We start from the raw sequence: 20,264 nt of genomic DNA on the forward strand, positions 1-20,264 counted from the left end.
GGGCATAGTAACTGTCATCACACAACCAAACTCCTCCTTCTGCTGGGTACTTGTCCGAAGCCCAGGCTCTTGCTCCAGGACTACTGCTCTGGGTGGGTTTAGGGGAAGCTGGACTGGACCCAGTTATATCAGAGGGCTGTGTTGTCCCTGAAGAGCTGGGGATAAGGGCTGTCAAATGAGCAGCTGCTGTCTCAGGTGATTGGGGTGCCCCAGTGGGGGCACCAAGGACTGATTCCAGTGGCCGAGAAGGTGCCTGTGTGGCAGAGCTGTGATGTGTTTCAGACAGTGTACCCATCATGAGTGCTGTTGTGGGGTTGGGGGTGCACCTTTAGTTTCCTCTTTTTGAGTCCCAGATATGGTTGTTCTAGGAACAGTTGTCCCTAGGGTGGTCAGGGTTAGTGGTATAAATAACTCCACTGGTTTTCATGGATATAGACAGTCTTTCACATCAGTGATCTTGTTCAGTGCTGTTGAGGATATCAGAGTAGCTCACTTCTCAGAGACGGTGGCTGTCATGGACCTCGATGGTGTAATGTCATTGTCTAGTATGTTTAATGCTGCTGGCGCAGCAATCCTGGCTGACATCTGAGAGTCAATGACATTGATGATTTCAATCCATTGATTATGGAACTTGATGCTAAAGGGGGTGGTGGTGGTTGGAGCTCTCTGATTCTGTTTTAGGGTCTTAGCTGTAGTGACCATGCTGGACAAGGCTGTGCTTCTGGATCTCTACTCCTGAGTCTCATGTATAAGGGTTCTCTGCTCAGTGGACCCAGCAGAGCTATTGGATTGTGGTACAGTGGAGGAGTACCTGGTGTGGTATTCTTCTGGGACTCTGACATTGCTGTCCTCCTGACCGTTGGTGATGCGTTAATTGGAAATGCAGATATGTTGTCTTTCCCATTGCTGGATAGAACTGAGGTTGTCAGTGAGGATACTGTAGGTCCCTTAGGCAGAGAGAATTTTGCAGAGTCTTCAACCCCCTGGGTTGTAATAACGCCTGTGAACAAAGAACCACACAAAAAGAATTCAATACACCTGTTCCCTCCACCAATCCAGAGTTCTCAAGTGTTCTCACTTAACCAAGTATATGTTTTTTTAAGTTTTTAATGTTTATTTTTGAGAGAGAGAGAGAGAGAGAAAGTGAGCATGAACAGGGGAGGAGAGGGAGACCCAGAATCTGAAGCAGACTCCAGGCTCCAATCTGTCAGCACACAGCCAGATGTGGGGCGTGACCTCATGAACCATGAGATAATGACTGAGCCAAAGTCAGATGCTTAACCAACTGAGCTACCCAGGTGCCTCTTAACCAAGTATCTTTATTAGAAGATTCAGTAAGGGGTGCCTGAGTGGCTTAGTTGGTTAAGCGTCTTGACTTTGGCTCAGGTCATGATCTCACTGCTTGTGAGTTTGAGCCCTGGGTCAGGTTCTGTGCTAACAGCTTAGAGCCTAGAGCCTGCTTCAGATTCTGTCTCCATCTCTCTGCATCTCCCCTGCTCACTCTCTCTTTCTCTCTCTGATATAAAACATTAAAATTTTTTTAAAAAAGAAGATTCAATAAAAATGATATCAGCACCAACTAGACTATTACTGCCTCACATTCATTTATGTGGCAGCTCTGTGCTAACACATATTAACTGATGCATGATCTTAATTCATTTTTTTAAATGTTTTATTTTTGAGAGAGAGTGCAAGTGGGGAAGGGGCAGAGAGAAGAAGGAGACACAGTCCAAAGTAGGCTCCAGACTCTGAGCTGTCAGCACAGAGCCTGATGCAGGGCTTGAACTCACAAACCATGAGTTCATGACCTGAGCCAAAGTCAGATGCTTAACCGACTGAGCTACCCAGGTGCCCCACCTTAACTCATGAATTTCATTCGTGCTGGCAACTATGTCTTTGACTCAATAACTATTCTATTTTTTTTAACATTTCTTTTTGAGAGATAGAGACAGAGCACGCGTGAGGGAGGGGCAGAGAGAGAGGAGGACACAGGATCAGAAGCAGGCTCCAGGCTCTGAGCTGTCTGCATAGAGCCCGACACAGGGCTCAAACTCACAACCATGAGATCATGGCCTGAGCCAAAGTTGGACACTTAGCTGATGGAGCCACCCCCTCAATGACTACTCTAGAGATGGTAGAAGACAGAAATCTGCCATTTTATTTGGTCTTAGGTATCTGGCTGCTTTTTTGGTGTGAGTTTCCTACTGCACTGAATATGGTTCTAATATGGAAAGATATACATTCTTTTTTAAGAAGGCTCCACATCCAGAGCAGAGCCCAACACAAGACCTGAACTCAGGACCCTGAGATCAAGAGTTGGATGCTTAACTCATTGAGCCAAGTAGGCGCCCCAACAATATTTTGGTATGATGTGAACCCTAATTGCAAACCAAGGGCTTTCTTTAGTGCAATAGCAGTCCAGGATAGTTTTGACATCATTCAGTTTTCACCTTGTCCAGGTAAGGCCCTGCCTCAATGCACGAGCATTGGTGCATTGAATCTTCACAACCAACCCGAGGTAAGAATTATTTTTAAAAAATTGTTTTAATGTTTATTTATTTTGAGAGAGAGAGTGTGTGTGTGTGCAAGTCGGGGAGGGGCAGAGAGAGGGAGATAGAGAATCCCAAGCAGGCTGGGCGCTGGTAGCGCAGAGCCTGATATGGGGCTTGAACTCATGAACTGTTGGATCATGACCTGAGCCAAAGCAAAGAGTTGGATGCTTGACCAACTGAGCCACCTAGACGCCTCCAGGATTATTATTTCTATTTGTCAGATGAAGAAACTGAGGCTCAGACAAGTGAAGATAACTGACCAAGGTCACACAGCCAGGAAGTGGTGATGCTGTATCTGAAACAAGGTCCTTCAGACTCAGGAGCCCAACATCTTCCCCAAAGCAGTGTACCATCTTGCAAAAACATAACTTCCTTCTCCAACCATTCTCTCCAGAGAGAAAGGCCAAATCAGCTATGCTGAGCTGGAACTCTTGGAAATCTTCCTCTTTCCGCCAGGCAATGGGCAGAAATAGGTCCTTGACCTGATGCATCATCATCGCATCCTTGACACAGTAGCCAAAGGACTAATTCAGAAAACTGGAAGTTGGGGCACCTGGGTGGCTCAGTCAGTTAAGTGGCCCACTTCAGCTCAGGTCATGATCTCCTGGTTCATGAGTTTGAGCCCCGCAGTGGGCTCTGTGCTTACAGCTCAGAGCCTGGAGCCCGCTTTGGATTCTGTGTTTCCTCCTCTCTCTGTCCCTCCCCTACTCACACTCTGTCTCACAAAAATAAAAATAAACTTTAAAATAAATTTTAAGAAAGAAAACTGGAGGTTGACTCAGCACAGGAGGCAGGCTTGTCCTTGCCACAACCTAGGTCTAAGGGGCTGTGACCCTTGTGTTCGTTTCTGCCCCTACATGGCATCTGCTCTTTCCACACCCAGCTTTATTCTAGCCCTGTGCAGAGCTGAGGGGTCACAGCAGGGCAGGAGAGCTGGCCAGAATGCATGAAAGAGTAGAAGGATCCAGGCCTTAGACCTGGCCCTATTGCCGACTTGCTGTATAATCTTGAGGAGGACTCAACCCTCTTGGTGCTTACATGTTCCCTCAAAACAGTGAGGATATCATATAAGTTCAATATCATAGAAGTCCTTTAAACTCTAGTGATCTGTGGGTCTGTTTGCAACAAAACTCCTGGCTGTAATGAAGAGATGTCTTGCCACAGGGTCTCAAGGTTTTATTTGCAGGGAGAGATGTTTCCATCAGATCTGTCATTCCATTGGTTTGCTTGTCAATCACTGTGCCAACACCATGTTATCTTTAATGAAAATCTCAGGATCTGGTAGAGTGAGTCTCCCATCTTGCTCTTCAAAATTATCTCGCTTCTTGCTTGCCTTTGGTTCTTCCATATATTTTAGAATCTCCTTGAGTTCTACAAAAACCCTGTTGGGATTTTGTTTAGAAGTATACTATTTAGTAAGAGTCGACAACTTCATGATATTGAGGTTTACTAACCACAGTATTTTTCTTGAGAGGCAGTGGAGTGTAGACTTGCCTCTGATAGGGGACAAATCACTTCATGTCCATGAGTCTCAATTTCCTCAGCTCTACAACAGGGATGATAATAGTCACTGATGGTCATGAGGGTTAAATGAGATAACACCTGTAAAGGATTTAGCACAGTGCTTAGCATACAGTAGGTGCTTAATAAATGGAACCTACTATGGGTAATGATTGTCCCCTTCTGCTCCTCTTGCCAAGATTGGTATCTGCTTCCTGGGTGCTTTGTCAAGGATACTTCTCCCTGGCAAAAGCTATGGACTCATGGGAATGAGGAGATGTGCAATCTCTTGCCCCCTTCCAATATCTGCCCCCATACTGTCCTAATAGCTCAGGGTCCAGGGCTGCGTTCCTACTTTAGGCTCAGTGACGAGATGGCAGTTGTCCTTTGTTGGAGGAGGGCAGGGGATGGTGGCAGGGGTCGAAGACTTTGGGCCCCCAGATCTGGGCCATCTTGGAGGGAACTTGTTTGCTGAAACCCCAAGCTATTAGCCAGGCCCAGATGGGAAGGATAGACAGCAAGGGAGACACAGCTGGGATGACAGACAAGATGGAGGGAGTAGACAAAGATAGCATCCTGGAAGAAGATGGATGAGCAAAGCCAGAAGTCCCTTGAATGTTATCCTTTCATGTTCCTGCCTCCAAACTCATTGGTGCCTCATGCCTTTCAGACAATTTAGGGTTGAGGTTGGTGATGGCTGTGCTCACATTACAAGATTTTCCTGGGGACACTATCTTCTGTCTCGTCTCTGGCCCACCACAAGAGGGGCTATGAGAGCCCCCCAGAGGCGGATGGATAGAAAGGGCGTATATGGGTACTCACCAGGAAGACCGAGGGCTCCATCCCCAGTCAATAGCAGTAGCAGCAAACGCCACTGGTTGTCCATGGCTTTGCTGGTTGATGATCCTAGAGAGCCCTGAGCCTTGGCTTGAACAGAGGAACAGACAGCAGCTCCAAGATAGTGAGGCACTTTTGGCACTGATGGCATGTCTCATCTGCCTGCTGAGTATACCCATCCCTAGCTGTCCAGACTCCTTCCCAGCTGCCCCCAGGGAGCTTCATGGGGCTGGAACCAATGCAGACCAGAAGGAGATGGAGGATGGAGCTTCACCCTCCATTAGTTGCAATCAGTGGGCCTCTAGGGACTCCCATTCCAACTGGTGAATATCCCTAAGGCCCCTAATTGTCAGGCTTCATTGTACAGCTAGGCAGAACTCTCGGCCTTCCAGGTTTCCCCACCACCCCTCAACCCGAACCCAACACAAGGGAATCTGAGTCTCAGGGACATGGATGATCTATGGGTCTTCCAACTCTTGAGCTAAAAGCTGGTCATTTGATTTTAGAGCTGCAGAGCAATGTCACCCTCGCCCTGCTGCACAGGTAGGAAAAAGAAGGCCCAGTGACTCACACAAGGGTGAGAATCCAGGGCTCCAAGGCAGCTCTTCCTATTGCCCATGACTTCCACAGCTTTCTCAGACTCTCTGCATTACCCAGCTCAGGAATTTGCTGCAGCTCTCGATGCTCTTTAGTGTGAAGGTCCCAAGGGGACCTCACAGGTCCTGGGTTCCCCACTAGACCTCATTCACTTGGACCCACAAACTCCTCCTGCTATCTTCCAGAAAGCTCCAGTGCTTCTCTCCTTTGAAAAGCCTGCCAGGACCCATGCTTTGCCAGTCACTCTCTATGGCCCCAGGATAGAACTGCTTGTATCTGCATGACTTGATCAGTGGTGACCTCAACAGACTAGGGCTCCCCAGAATGAGGACCAGTCTTCTCTACCTTCAGAGAAAGAGAGGGTAGGGCTGTCTCCTTCATCAGACTGGGGCTCCTAACCATGAGGACAAGATTCCCACCCCACCCCACCCCCCACCAGGGAAAACATAGAACACTAAAGGCAGAGATTACATCCCTACCATTAAGTCACAAATGTTCAGGGTGCAGATTCTCTCTCCCATTAGACTGGAAGCTCTAGAGGGCTGTCAGTAACTCTCACATCAGACAAACAGGCTTTTGAAGGGCAAGATCTGTCTTGCCCATCAGACTTGGAACAAGATTTGTTCCAAGGGGTTTGGAGAGCCACCAGCCAGATATATTGATCCCAACACAAAACTTTATTGTCAATACACAGATGCCTGGTCCCACTGGCTTCACCTTTCTCCTCTTGGTGCTTAGGCCCCCTTAGGCCCCATTTAGCTCTGGCCTAATGCAGGGGACTAGGGATGCCTACCCTAAGGACAAACCCAGGCTGCCTTGGCCAGCACCCCCCTCGGTGCTCATCCTTGCTGTGGGGCTCCCTCTCTTATCCAGCATCCTTGTCCATCTGAATTTCTCTGGACCTGGGGTTCACAGGCACAAGTCCTGAGATGCACCCCCTTCATAGCCACAGGCATCTGCCTAGGCGTAAGGGAGAGGATAGGCTCAGACTGTGCCAAGTCACACTAGAGATGCAGGAAGATGCAGCAGCTGGGTGTGTGAGCGCAGGTCCCTTGGCTCCCGTGCTGCCTCTCAGAGGCTGGTCTTGCATTTGTTAAGGAATATGGTCGAGTTGGATTCCTGAACCTGCAAACCAAGGGGTCTTCTTGTCAATCTCTCACCTTCCCATGACAAACGCTGCCTTAGTCCCCTCCTCTAGCTTCAGCCCCTACCCCGCCAGGCTTCTTCATACATCTGACTCTAGCTGCCAAGTATCAGCTCTGAGCTTGGGAGCTCAGGCTGTGAACAATCACAAGGCTCCGGGCCATTCCAGCCCAGTTGGGTGGTATAGGAAGTAGAGAAAAGAAATTATGTAGGTGTGTGCCCTTTTATTTTTTTCTTTTGAGAGAAAGAGAGCATGAGCAGGGGTAGAGAGGCAGAGGGAGAGAGAGACTCAACCCACAGCACAACACAGGGCTCAATCCAGCCCTGGGATCATGACCTGAGCCCAAATCAAGAGTCAGACACTCAACTGACTGAGCCACCCAGGCTCAACTGAGCCATCCAGGCACCCCCAGGAGAAGGCTGTTCTTATGCACCTTAGAAATAACCCAAGGGACCTTCTGCCCCAGTGGGCCTAGGTATCTGCCACTAAGCAGAAACTGAGCTGGCTTGGGCCACCCTAGGAAAGGGTAGGTTTGAAGCCATTAGAGACATATGTGGCTTGGTGGGAGGAGCCTGAAGGGTGTGGCAGAGGCTCTCTGAGGAGGAAAGGGTAGAACCTAACCCCTAACAATCAGCTGCACAGAGGCAGCATTGGTGGAAGCCTAGGAGGTGGACCAGATCTTGAAATAGACAGAAAATTTGACTAATAGGGCAGAGGCTGAGCTGGGTGGGATGGCCAGGTGGGCACTTATTGGGTAAGAGAGGGAAGCCGCATGCACCTTTTCCCTGTTGACAAGCGCAGTGATCAGGTCTTGCTGGTGAGCCATGTCACAGATGTCCACTGTGGACCCGCTCTCCATCGACAGGCTCAAGGACAAGTGCTTACTTATCAGCTCCTTCTCTTGCTCCTGGTTGAAGAGGATGGTGCGCACCTCCTCTATTATCCTGCGGGGGAGGCAGTTAGGGGGGAGTGCTTTCGGGCGGCTGAGGGAGCTTAGAGAGGAAGGGGAAAGGGGGGGCGGCCCCATCTCTTCCCTGGCATCCACCCCGCTCTGCCCTCCCCCCTCGCTCCTATGGAGATCCAGGCCAAGCTGTGCGCAAGTGTGGGATGGAAGGAAAGGAAGGTCTGGGAAGTTTTAGCTCCTTCACCCACAGATCCCGGTCAGGTCATTTAAACCTCTCTGGGTCCCAGGGTCCATGTTATAAAATGGTGATGACCCTGAGGCCAGGTGAATCTGAGGCTTTGCTCAGCCCGGACGCACAGGAATCGGGGTACCCTCAGGACCCGCCCTACATGTTGAGCTCATCTCGGATCTCCTTGTACTGCATCAAGTTCTCCTGTATTGCCTCGAGCACCAGGCAGAAGTTGTCATAGGTGTTTTCTGAGAGGTTAGACAGGTTGCTCCCCGTAAGTGGGTCCAGGGGGAGGCCAGACATCTCTGATCGGACAACCTCACAGTGCACCAGTGGCAGGAAGTTACTCTCCATATCCTCCTCCTTGCTTGTCTGGGAAGAGGGAAAGGGGAAAGGGACAGAGCTCAGCTGGTACCCCTCCCCTAGCCCCTTCCTGCTTGGCTTCAGGGAGGATAAGTCTCCTAGGACACCAGGGTTCTAATGCCCCTCATTCAGCTCCAACAGATCTTAGCCTCCCCACACTGCTGGTGGGAGCTCAACTTCAAATGCATAAGCCCTTCCCCCATTTCTTTGGAAATTCTTACCCCTTTTTGAAACTTAGCACCTAATTTCACTCCTGATAAATCCTACCTGGCAAACTTCTAACGCCCTGTGGACTCTCAAGTCATAGCCCACAGCCCTCAACACTTTGGAAGTACTCCACCCTCCACCCCCACCAACCTTTTGGAAGTTCTACCCCTGAATGAGTAGTGCTGTAGCTACCATTTAATGAGGTCTACGTGTGTGCCAACTACGGTTCATTTCTCTACATACTTCTCATAATAGTCTTATAAGAAAATAACTATTATTATTCCCATTTTGCAGAAGAAATTGAGGCTTAAATTGGTTACCTGCCCAAAGGTCACCCAGCCACTCATTTTGAGTTGCCATAGAAAGAAGGCATCTAGGGGGCACCTGAGTGACTCAGTCATTTAAGTGTCCGACTTCAGCTCTGGTCATGATCTCATGGTTCGTGGGTTCAAGCCCCACATTGGGCTTTGTGTTGGCAGTGCAGAGTCTGCTGGGGATCCTCTCTCTCTGCCTTTCTCTCTGTCCTACCCCTCTTGTGCTCTCTCTCTCTCAAAATAAATAAATAAACTTCAGAAATCTAGAAAATCCATACCCCTCAGATGGCACTCAAGGTTGGGGATGCTGCCTCCAGGTCTCAGGCTTGACTTTCTCCAGGCCGTTGAGTGTGGGAGCATGTGCGTGCATGTGCACATACACACACACACCCACTCAAGTCAGTACTCATACATTTGCCCCCGCCTCCCTTCTGCCCTCCCCATCCCACTCACCTCGCTGTCAGTTATCTGATGCAGTTGCCCAGGCTCGCCTGCCTTCATCATTTGCTCCAGATTGGTGGTCACCACAACAACCAACAGGTTGATGCCAATGAAGGCACCGAGGGTGATGAAGATGGCAAAATAGATAGCACCCCCAATCTCCATTGTGTACTCTCTAGTCTCCATCCTGGAGATGGCAGACAGGGGCCCCATCACTTCTCCGGCCCTTTGAGCCTCAATTTCCCCACCTATGACATGGGGACATTATCTCAAGGCCTATTGGGTCTTCTGTTACCTCACTGCTGCTGTGCAGATCTAATGCCTGCTCCTGACTGTCACAGCAGCTGCTCTCTGCTGAGCACACGGGACCTCAAGCCAGTCCTCTAAGGTGGGGATGTATACATTGGCAGTATCAAGTTTAATCTATTGACTATACTCTTTATTCATGTTTTTCTTATGTTAAAAATTAATTCAAGCTCATAATAGAATCAGAAGGAAGATATGTGGGGGAAAAATTCATCTACTACTAACATCTTATTATGAATCTCCTATAAAAATTTTCCAAAATGAAAAGGTCTATCTTTCTCTCTCTCTCTCTACACACACACACACACACACACACACACTTTTATATATATATATATATACTCTGTGCCAGGCTCTATACTAAGAGATTTATATAGATGTTCTCTGTTGATCCTGTTCTCTGTTGCTGTTAGGGCAGTTAATTACAGTAATTCCCAATCAGCAGGTGAAGAAACTGAGGCTTGGAAGAGAAAGAAGTCACCTGTCCAAGGCTGTGTGGCTAGTGTGATGGAGCAAAAACTCAAAAGCCCAGCCTCTGGTCTACCTTTATTGCACATCTATGATTTTCCCGTGACCAGCATCATCATGGGTAGTGTCTACAGAAGCACCAACTGTGCTTCTAGTCTCACAAGAGATCAAAAGAAATCAGTCAGGAGGACCCACTTTCTATGGGCCAAAATGACCTTGGGCAGCGGGTGTAAGAATGAATGAAATGAGGCTCTGAGTTCCCAGGAGTCTAGGCAGCATGGTGGGCTCAAATGGGGGCTTGGTGGCTTTCCTGGAACCACAGAGCTGCTCTCTTGCTCAAGGCCTATCCGGTTGTTTAGCACCATGAACAGGCCAGCAATAGGACTTTGAATAGGTGGAATTTCAAGGGAAACAAGGCTTCAAGCAAGCCACAAAACCAGAGGCCCTGGTCCCAGGGCTCTCCCTTTCTCCAGTTGGAAGCTCCAGGCTCCCCCCTCCTGCTGGGCACACCCTCATCCCAAGCTCTGGAGCCCCACCCACACTGCCTTGCCCCACTGGGTTGGAGGCCCAGAAGCCCCACAGGCACTCACTGAAAGTCACTGTAGATGTCCACCCAGCCATCTTGGGTGATGCAGATGAAGAGGGTGTACAGGGCAACCTGTATGTTCTGGAAATGCTTGGGCACAAACGCACCGAAGAGAGTGACCCCGAACACAGAGAACACCTGCGAGAGAAACCAGGGAAGATGCCTGGACTTGACCCCAAGGACCTTGGAGACACGCCATGCACAGGCCATGCAAATGAACACTGCCAAGGGAATGACAGGGAGTCAAGCCCATAGGCCTCCCCTCTTCTCCAAACACCCCCGTATCCGCAATGACCCGGGGGCCCTGTTCAGGGAAGGGGAGCAGCTGACAGGAGGGGAGGACACTGACCAGCATGAAGAAGAGGATGAGGGCCATGATATTGGCCATGTCAGGCACCGACTGCAGGATGACACGGATGATCCGGGCCAGAGGCTCCACCGCCATGCACACGTGCACCAGACGAAGCGCCCTGTGGCACAGCCTCTCAGGGGTGCCCCTTGGCCCTTCCCAGGCCCCTCCTCCCTTTTGCCCCTGACCTGCCCAGATAGGCAGAATTGATCCCCACCCCATTACTTTCCCAGGCTCTGGACACTTCCCCTTCTCCCCAGAGTTCCCAGCTCACCTGAGGGTATAGGTGATAGCAATGACTTCGAGTTCACTAATGAAGAACCCCAGGAGCAAGATGAAGATGATAAGGAAGTTGAGGATGTTCCAGCCGTCCTGGGTGGGGGTGTGGACCAGCCCCAGTGGGCTCTATCAGGCCCAGCCCATGAGGACGTCCTGAGTCTGCCCTCCCACCACCCCAAGGATGGGGGGCTCAATGCTCTTCTCAGAGCAGGGCCAGCCACCTGCCATCCACTGCTGTTACTTACCCACATCCCCAAAAGTGCCACAAAACACGTGGGCTCACTGTCTGGTTTGTGTGTCTACAGCCAAGTGCAGGCACACAGCGGAGACTCTCACACATACAGAGCTACTTCCTAAGCTGGGCACCCACCTGGGCTAGCTCACTGCTGAAAATGGCCTTGCCCTACAGTTAGGTGACAGGAGAGTGTTTGGATGCTCCAGGCTTTGTGTGACACACACTACAATTAATGACACGATAAAAATCAATACTGATAAACATTAAAGTACGCTGCTTCAATAGCCAGTTCAGAGGTAAACTAGCACTCCCTGTATGAAAGAGAGAGAGAGACAGGAAATTTTTACAAGCCCTTGACCAGTAAGGCACAAGGTCACATAGGAGTGGAGACTGAGGAAGAACCTCGGATGTATGCAGAGTTCAAGCACAACCAGTCAAGAGGGGAATTTATCTAACAAACAGTAGATGCATTCACCTTTTAGCCAGTGATCCCGCTTCTAAAATCTGACCCCCTGAAACGGGTTCACGTACAAAATGACATCTGTGTAAGGTTGAAAACAACTAACGTGTCCGGCAATGAGACACCGATTGAATAAACCATGGAGCATTTATTCAGTGGAGCACCGTGTAGCAAAAAAGACAAATGAGAAAGATCTCCATGTACTGATATGGAAAGGTTGCCAGGCTCCATTAAGTGACAAAAGCAAAGTGCAAGGGGAGAAAGGAAAAAGGTAAAAGAAGACTAAAATGTACACATATTAGCTTATGACTGCAAAATACACACTGATAAACAAGCGACTATAAATATAAAAGGTCACCTGGGGCAAAGGGGAAGGGATGAAGGGAGGGGGTGGAAGGAAGAATTCTGTGTGCCTCTCGATATAGTGTGTGACCAATCTGCATCTGCATTAAATATTCAAAAAGAAAACTTTTTTTCAATGGAAAAAAAGTTCTTCAACTTATCGGGCAGCCTGTGCCTACATAGACACAAGGAGATGCAAGTCTGCCTAGCCACTGATCCAGCCATTATTAAGCTCCAACTGTATGCCAGACCCTGCACCGGATCCTGAGGCTACGGGAGGATTTCTGCCCTGCAGGGCACACAATTTCCTGGAAGACAGATAGACAGTAAATTGAAACTCCAAGGGAGAGAAATTAAGTGTCTGGGAGACACACAGTAACACCTAACCTGGTCTGGGAGAGGCAGGAGGACTTCCTGGAAGAGAAGCTATCTGAATAAGTCTTAAGCTCTAAGCAGGAGTAGAGCAAATGAATAAAGTGGCAGGGAGCTTTTGTGGAGGAGAGGTCAGCTTGGACTGAAGCATGGAGACGAGAAGCCGCAGTGTGCACATGTGTGTGCGTGTATGTAGGGGTATGTGTTGGGGAATGCAGCTGCAAGCAGTCTGGTAGCTGGAAGGTCAAGGGCAAGGCAGGGAACGATGAGGCTGCAGAAGTAAGCAAGGGCCACATTGTGGAAGGCCTCAGGCACCATAAAGCCTTTCTATCTGATCCTATAAACAATAGGGAGCCACTGCAGGATTTTAAGGATACTTTGGCCGGTGCCTTGGGAAGATTACTTTAACCGGGGGTGGGAATTGGTATGCAGGAAACCAAAGGAACATCCTAGTGGGAGAAGACCAGGCAAGAGCTAGCAAGGGGTAGCAAAGACGCAGAGGCGGCAAGACATTTGAGAAATATTTAGGCAGTGAAAGAGAGATTAATAGGCAGTGGGGGTAAGGAAGAAAAAGGAACCTGCAAGAGTAAAAGAAAAGGAAGAATTGGGGACAAAACTTTGGTGATTCCTACATGGTGGAGTCATATTTTGAGACCCTAACTTACAGACTTTTCACTTTCCTGCATTTCCTCTTTCCCTCCCCTTTCCTCCATGCTCCACCACAACCATCCCACGGGGAGGAGGGTGAGGGAGGAGGAGATGGAAGTGATTTCTAACAAACCCTGGCTTTTGGCCTTGGGAGCCTGGCCCCTGATGAAGGTTAGGGTTTGGGACCTTTGTTCTCAGCCAGGGACGATTTTGCCCTCCAAGGGACATTTGGCAATGTCTGGGGACATTCCTGGTTGTCACAACTAGGAAGGTGCTAATGGCATCTAGTGGGGAAAGGCCAGGAATGCTTCAGAACATCATCCAGTGTGCAGGACAAGCTCCCACAACAAAGGATCACCCAGGCTAAAACGCCAATAGCGCCGGGGTTGAGAAACCTTGGTTTAGGGGACAAGCAGGGTGGCTGGGAAGGGCACAAGATTCTCAGGCTGGTCCTAATGAAAGCCTAGGGCTTAGCCTTGAAAGGGCAGGCCCCCTGGGGTCCTGTCTGCTCAGTTCATAGGGTATGTGACTTTCAATCTTAGGATCAGTTGTGGAGTTCAAGCCCCACACTGGGCATGGAGCTTACTTAAAAAAATAAAAATTAACAAAATTAAAGAAGCATTGCTAAGAAAGTGCAGACCCCCCAACTGCTGCTCTAAATAAATAAATAAATAAATAAATAAATAAATAAATAAATAAATCTATCTTAAGAAGATACACCGGAGGAAATGTTTTCTCTAATGGAACAGATATCTGCCTGCCTCCTAGGGCTAATTTGGTAAAGTGGAGCATTGCAACATTCACAAAAAGCACAGTATCTACTCCTCTCCAGTGTGCACCATCACATTGGATTTTCTGTTAATGAATATCCTTGCAAATGTTATTTGCACAAAGCAGTCTCTCTTTAAACATTTTTTAAATGTTTATTTATTTTTGAGAGAGAGAGAGAGAGACAGAACATGGGCAGGAGAGAGGCAGAGACGGAGACCCAGAATCCAAAGCAGGCTCCAGGCTCTGAGCTGTCAGCACAGAGCCTGACATGGGGCTCGAACCAACAAACCGTGAGATCATGACCTGAACCAAAGTCAGATGCTTAACTGACCGAGCCACTCAGGTGCCCCTGTGCCCAGCAGCCTGGGGTGCCTGGGTGGTTCAGTCGGTTAAGCATCCAGCTTCGGCTCAGGTCATGATCTCACAGTTCGTGGGTTCGAGCCCCGCATTGGGCTCTGTGTTGACAGGTCAGAGCCTGGAACCTGCTTCGGATTCTGTGTCTCCTCTCTCTGACCCTCCCCTGCTCACGCTCTCTCTCTCTCTCTCAAAAAAAAAAAAAAAAAAAAAAGACACCCAGACTTCAGCAATGTTATTTTGGGTTCTATACTGTGTTCTGTGAACCTCTAGCCCCTGGAAAGCTTAGAATTCTAATTGGTTGTCCTGGTAATGGTATTTAAATGATACTTTCTTTTTATGAAAGGTATAAAAACAGGATAGTTTTTTTTTTAAGATTTTACTTTCAGGGCGCCTGGGGGGCTCAGTCGGTTAAGCCTCTGACTTCGGCTCAGGTCATGATCTCATGGCTTGTGAGCTCAAGCCCCACGTTGGGCTCTGTGCTGATCACAGGAGCCTGGTTTTGGATTCTGTGTCGCCCTCTCTGCCCCTCCCCTGTTCACGCTCTGTGTCTCTCACTCTCTCTCATATAAATACACATTAAAAAAATTTTTTTAATGCTTGAAAAAAACTTTTATTTTAAGTAATCTCTACACCCAACATGGGCTTGAACTCACAACCCTGAGATCAAGGATTGCAAACTCCACTGAGTGAGCCAGCCAGGTGCACCTAGTAGGTTTTTAAATTTTATTTATTTATTTAAAAAAATTTTTTTAATGTTTAATTATTTTTGAGGGTGGGGGAGGAGGGGTAGAGAGAGAGGGAAACACAAAATCGGAAGCAGCTCCAGGCTCTGAGCTGCCAGCACTGAGCCTGATGTGGGACTCGAACTCACAAACCATGAGATCATGACCTGAGCTGAAGTCAGACACTTAACTGAGTGAGCCACCCAGGTGCCCCTCTAACAGGTTTTTTTAAAGCCTCTTCTCAAATATGGCAAGGCAGAATAAATCCCTTGTTTCAGAAATGACCTGACTGTAGGTGTCTGCACAAGTGCTCACAGGGGAGGGACAGAGAGAGAGGGGTAGAGAGATAATCCCAAGCAGGTTCCATGTGGTCAGCATGAAACCCAATGTGGGGCTTGACCTGGGGCTCAAACTCATTAACTGTGAGATCATGACCTGAGCCAAAGTCAAGAGTCAGACACTTAACCGACTGGCCCACTCAGGCGCCCCAGTACAGATTACTTTCTGCTGCATCACAGGCATCTCAGAAGTAGTCGGTCTCTCTCTCCACAGAACACACACACACACACACACACGCACACTCAGCTTGTGGGACCAGAAGCTCAGGGGTGGGGTACAGTCCCTAAGGAGTTGGTGTGACGGCAGGGAGGGCCCAGGATCTCACCTTCCAGAAAATCCAGAAGCCATTTAACCAGCCAAGGAGAACCTCACAGATAAGGATAGTCAGCACAATGTCATCTATGGTAGAGAACAACTCATAGTGTTTCTATATGAAGACAGAGAAAAAGAGAGGGGCAGAGAGGTCAATGGAGTAGAGCCTGGGCAAAGCCCGGGAGCTGGGGCATCTGCAGGGGGGAGGCAGGCCCATAATCCTGCTGCTCTTCATCTCAGCAACTTTGCAGTTCCCCTTAGTCCACATTGTCCACATACATGCCAGGCACATGCTAAGACCCCACATGTGTCATTCATGTCAGCATCACCATCATCCTTCAAAGTGAGCCTTATTCCCATCTCACAAATGAGGAATCAGAGAGGTGCCTGAGGTCAGACAGTTAGCAATAAAGACTGTTGTCTGATTATAAACCTTTGCTCCTAACCTCTGGAGTATGGATACTGGAAAAGGGAGGTGGGGAGAGGCGGAACAGGCTCCAGGCTTGGGAAAGCCTTGGCCACTGAGACAGAGGACAGCAAGCCCCATCCTTCCTTCTCTGGTTGTCCCAACCAACTCCTGCTGCTTTGGCTCCCAAATCTCCCAGACAAGGCCTGACCAACTTCCTGCATATCCTACCCCCTACCCCCCAGCCCACTCATGGGTCTAATTCCCTGGGAGGATAGACTGATGGATGGATGACCATGACCTTGAATTCTGTTTAAAATCCAACTCACAGGGGCGCCTGGGTGGTTCATTTGGTTAAGCCTCCTACTGTTGATTTTGTCTCAGGTCATGATCTCATGATTCGTGGGATCAAGCCCCGCATTGGGCTTTGTACTGACAGCATGGAGCCTGCTTGGTTTTCTCCCTCTCTCTCCCTCTCCCTCTCTCTCTCTCTCTCTCTCTCTCTCTCTCTCTCTCCTCTCTCCATCCCATTCCATCTCTCTCTCTGTCTCTCTCAACATAAATAAACATTAAAAAAAATTCAACCACTTCCCACAATCTCCCATGAAGCTATAACCCTACTATAGTTTGTGACCCCATGAACAGCTCCCAGCCCCCAGCCCCACCCTGGCAGTTACCAAAGTCCCTTGGACTCCTCCCTTTCTCCACTTCCATGGCCAATAGACTCAGTGTCTCAAGGTTCACTACCACACGCGGAGGCCTCCTAGTACCCACAACCTTGTCATCACCCATATCTGCTGGCCAGTGAGAGGCTGGGCAGAGTTTCTTAAACCCAGATGGGAGGTTAAGGTTATGGGCTCCCTGCCTGTTCCAAATTCCCTAAGGGTGTCATGGGCCAGGGATGTCTGTCTATAACAAGGAAGAACTTTCTGTCCTCTCAGCTCCACTCTGCTGACTCCTGGAGGCAATTAACTCTCTGCACTATTTGCTACAAGAGCTTCCTAAATTGCCTCCTACCTTCTCCAAGTCATGAGCATCTATGGCTAAATCAGAGTTGCTTCCTCTATCAACTCTAAGGCTCCCAATGGCCAGCAGGTCAAGGTTCAAAACCAGTCTGGTATTCACAGGCCTCTAGGATCTGACCTTCCTATCCTACACCAGAGCTTTTAGCATTTTTGACTGGAATGTAAGAGATGATGTTTGTATTTCACATCCTCCCTCCTTTCCCCTCCCCCACTCTCTCTCACGCATGCACACGTACAATTTCTATTTTATTCTTTTTCATCCTACTTCATTCTGTATCAAAATGCTGGTATCTGCAGTCTGAACTGATTTCATGATCCATTGAGGGGTGAGGCTGCCTTGTGGTTCTACTCATGCTGCCATCTTGGCTGTTGGGTATCTGAGGCAGCTCCTGTCAAGGACACAGGCACCAAATCCAATGGATGCTCCACGCTCCTTCTCTGGCCTCCTCTTTTGCGTCTTCTGGCCCCAGACCCTCTCCCTTCCTTGACAGCACACTCTCCTGGGTCCTCCCCACTCCCCTGGCCACTCCTCCTCAGTCTCCTTTCATGCCCCCTCCTCCATTCTCCGTCCTTCAGGTGGAGGCTCTCCCAGAGCTCTGTCTTGGTTTCTTCCCTTCTCACTGGATATGCTCTTCCCAGGTGACCTCATCTACTCCTTTAGCTTCTAGCAACTATCCACATTGGAATCTCCACCCCCAAGCTCTAGGCAGGATTTCAGAGTTGAGCTGTAACCTCTCGCCAGACATCTCTGTGTGGACATTTCATGGGCTCCTCAAATGCTGCTCAACTCAAATTGACCTTAGCATCCACCCCAAATACGCTCATTGTCCTATGTCCCCACATCCCAACAAACAGCACTGTCTCCACACAGTTACTCAAGGCAGAAGTGTGACTTCTTGCTCTCCCTTTCCCTACATGTATGAGTTGATGATGTATGTTAAAGTGGCATGTAATAAGTGCTTACTGTTTGCTATAAAGAAAAGCAGTTGGGGAAGCCCAAGGATTCAACGCCTAGAGAGCTTCAAATGCATGTGACCTCTTTCCAATGGCCATTGCCCTGGCCCAAGACCCACCATCTTTCACTAAACATCACAATACGGTCTTGCCTGGACCCTCTTTTCCCGTTCTTGGCACCCTCCCTTCCATGGTCCACAGTGTAGCAGCCAGTTGTAAGCTTTCAGAAACACGTGTCTGGTTATGTCACTTCTGTGCTTTCAACCCTTCCCTGGCTTTCCAATGACATAGGATAGAGGCCATCTTACTTAAGTTAAAGACACCACACTATGTCTAGCTGATGACCATCTCTCTGAAATCACCAGCCACCACATTGGACATTTTTAAAACACTGATTTTAAATAGCGCAATTCATGTATGTAGTAGATGCCTTATAAAGTAATTAAAACTGGACTTCCAGATGGACACACAAAACTCGCTCATAAGCTATTTCACCTACCCTAAACACTCTTTCCCACCTCTCTTTGCCAGGCCAGCTCCCACTCATTATTCATTCTCAGTAGAAGCATCCTTTTCTCCAGGAAGGCCTCCCTGCCCCTACAGGGATGCTTACTCTGAGCACCCATGTACTCTGAGACTCAGGCATTTGTAATGATGTGCTTGAGTCTGAGACAGAACTGGGGTCTGCTGTGATCATGTCTGGAACCCCAGCACGAGTGATCCTCACTTAGTCACTATTTATTCAAATGGGATACCCTTGGTATGCCTGGGTGGCTCAGTCGGTTAAGCCTCCAACTTCGGCTCAGGGCATGATCTCACAGTTTATGGTTTTGAGCCCTGCATCAGGTTCCGCACTGTCAGTGTAGAGCTTGCCTGGAAATCTCTCTCTCTCTCCTTTGACCTCTCTGCCCTTCCCTCACTCATGCTTTCTCTCTCTCTCAAAAATTAATTAAGAAAAAATATATATTATATGTATAATGGGATACCCTTCCCCACCAGGCATCGATTTGTCTGCCTCTGCTCACACCATTTTTCTCCTGCCCTGCTTCTCTACAAATCCAATGCCTTCCTCAAATCTGGGCCCCCTCCACCATGAGGTCTCCCTTGATCTCTAGTTCCCTGGAACATTGGAGTGAACACAGGCCCTTGAAGGACATTCAATCCAATCACCATAAACAAATGAGGAGCCCGGGGACCTGAAAGAAAATTGCCTCACCCAGCCCCTGCCCCATGAGATCAGTGGGGACAGAGGTCAGGCTGGGGTCCCACCTGGCCAAGGAAGGAGTTGGTGCGCAGAGCAATGGTGATGGCGTTGACCACCAGCAGCAAGGCCAGCAACAACTGGAAGGCTGGGTGACGAAGCAGCTGCTTGGCAAACATGTGAGTGATGAACTCGTGCATGTCCCAGGCATCCTGGGAGAGGGCGGGGGAACTTCCTTCAGGCAGGTGTCACCGTGGGAGGCCTCTGCCTGGACGTTTGTTCTCAGTGAGTGGGGTCCTGGGGGGGGCCACTCTAAGGGGAGAAGGTGACTGAGAGGGGTCATGAAATGGGGGCATCAGTGTAGGGGTCACTACCTATCTGGCCTTTAAAAGGGGGCGGACTGCTGGGGGATCTTCGTGGGGGTCATCACAAGGGAGACTTCTGGGGTCTCTGCTGGTGACTGACTGTCATTATCTAAGGGTTCCTGTGGGGGCACCGCCAGGTGCTTATTAACATGCCATGTGGGGGTCAACACAGGGATCGCTGCTGGGGAGGGTCCTCACGGGGGTGTTTAGAAAACTAGAAGGGGCGTAGTTATTCTGATGGCCTGTTGCCCCCTGGGCAGAGCTGCAGAAGGGTGACTATGGGGTGGGGCCACTGCTGGCTGCAGCCCAGGCCCCCTCCTTACCTTCGGACTTGTGAGGTCTCTGCGGTTGATCAGCACTTGCTCCTCTGGCCCAGTGTAGGGCTCGAGAGCCTCTCTCTGTGAGGGTGAGGAGAGGGCCCATCAGTGCAGCCACTGCCCCTGGGGAGCCAGTGCGGTGCTCCTGTGCCCCACCCCACGCTGGCATGCCCAGCTTGGGCAGGCCAAGGCAGGGGCCACGTACCGTGACATTCAAAGGTGTGATATTGTTATCGGTCCATTGCTGCCACCAGGTCCTTCGGTCATCCATCATAGCTGCTCAGTCTCCTCCCACCATCCAAGAAACTTCATTCCAAGTGACCTTGCTCCCCCTTGTGGTGAGATCATAAGAGGACTCAGTG

At 49.3% G+C, this 20,264-nt stretch overlaps 1 protein-coding gene across 1 annotated transcript; it reads right to left on the reverse strand.

Annotated features, from left to right (window-relative positions):
- Positions 1–6,154: 6,154 nt before the first annotated feature.
- On the reverse strand, positions 6,155–20,197 carry CATSPER4 (cation channel sperm associated 4). The gene is made up of 11 exons (XM_029948885.1): positions 20,108–20,197; positions 19,909–19,983; positions 19,289–19,432; positions 15,648–15,749; positions 11,072–11,169; positions 10,798–10,918; positions 10,453–10,586; positions 9,101–9,275; positions 7,924–8,135; positions 7,409–7,574; positions 6,155–6,611 (listed from the first exon to the last, which is right to left on the reverse strand). The coding sequence occupies exons 1-11, from the start codon at positions 20,174–20,176 to the stop codon at positions 6,558–6,560; spliced, it is 1,350 nt and encodes a 449-aa protein (XP_029804745.1). The 5' UTR covers positions 20,177–20,197; the 3' UTR covers positions 6,155–6,557.
- Between the last annotated feature and the right edge of the window lie 67 nt (positions 20,198–20,264).

This window comes from Suricata suricatta, chromosome 8 (genome assembly GCF_006229205.1).
Source record: "Suricata suricatta isolate VVHF042 chromosome 8, meerkat_22Aug2017_6uvM2_HiC, whole genome shotgun sequence".
Taxonomy (NCBI): domain Eukaryota; kingdom Metazoa; phylum Chordata; class Mammalia; order Carnivora; family Herpestidae; genus Suricata; species Suricata suricatta.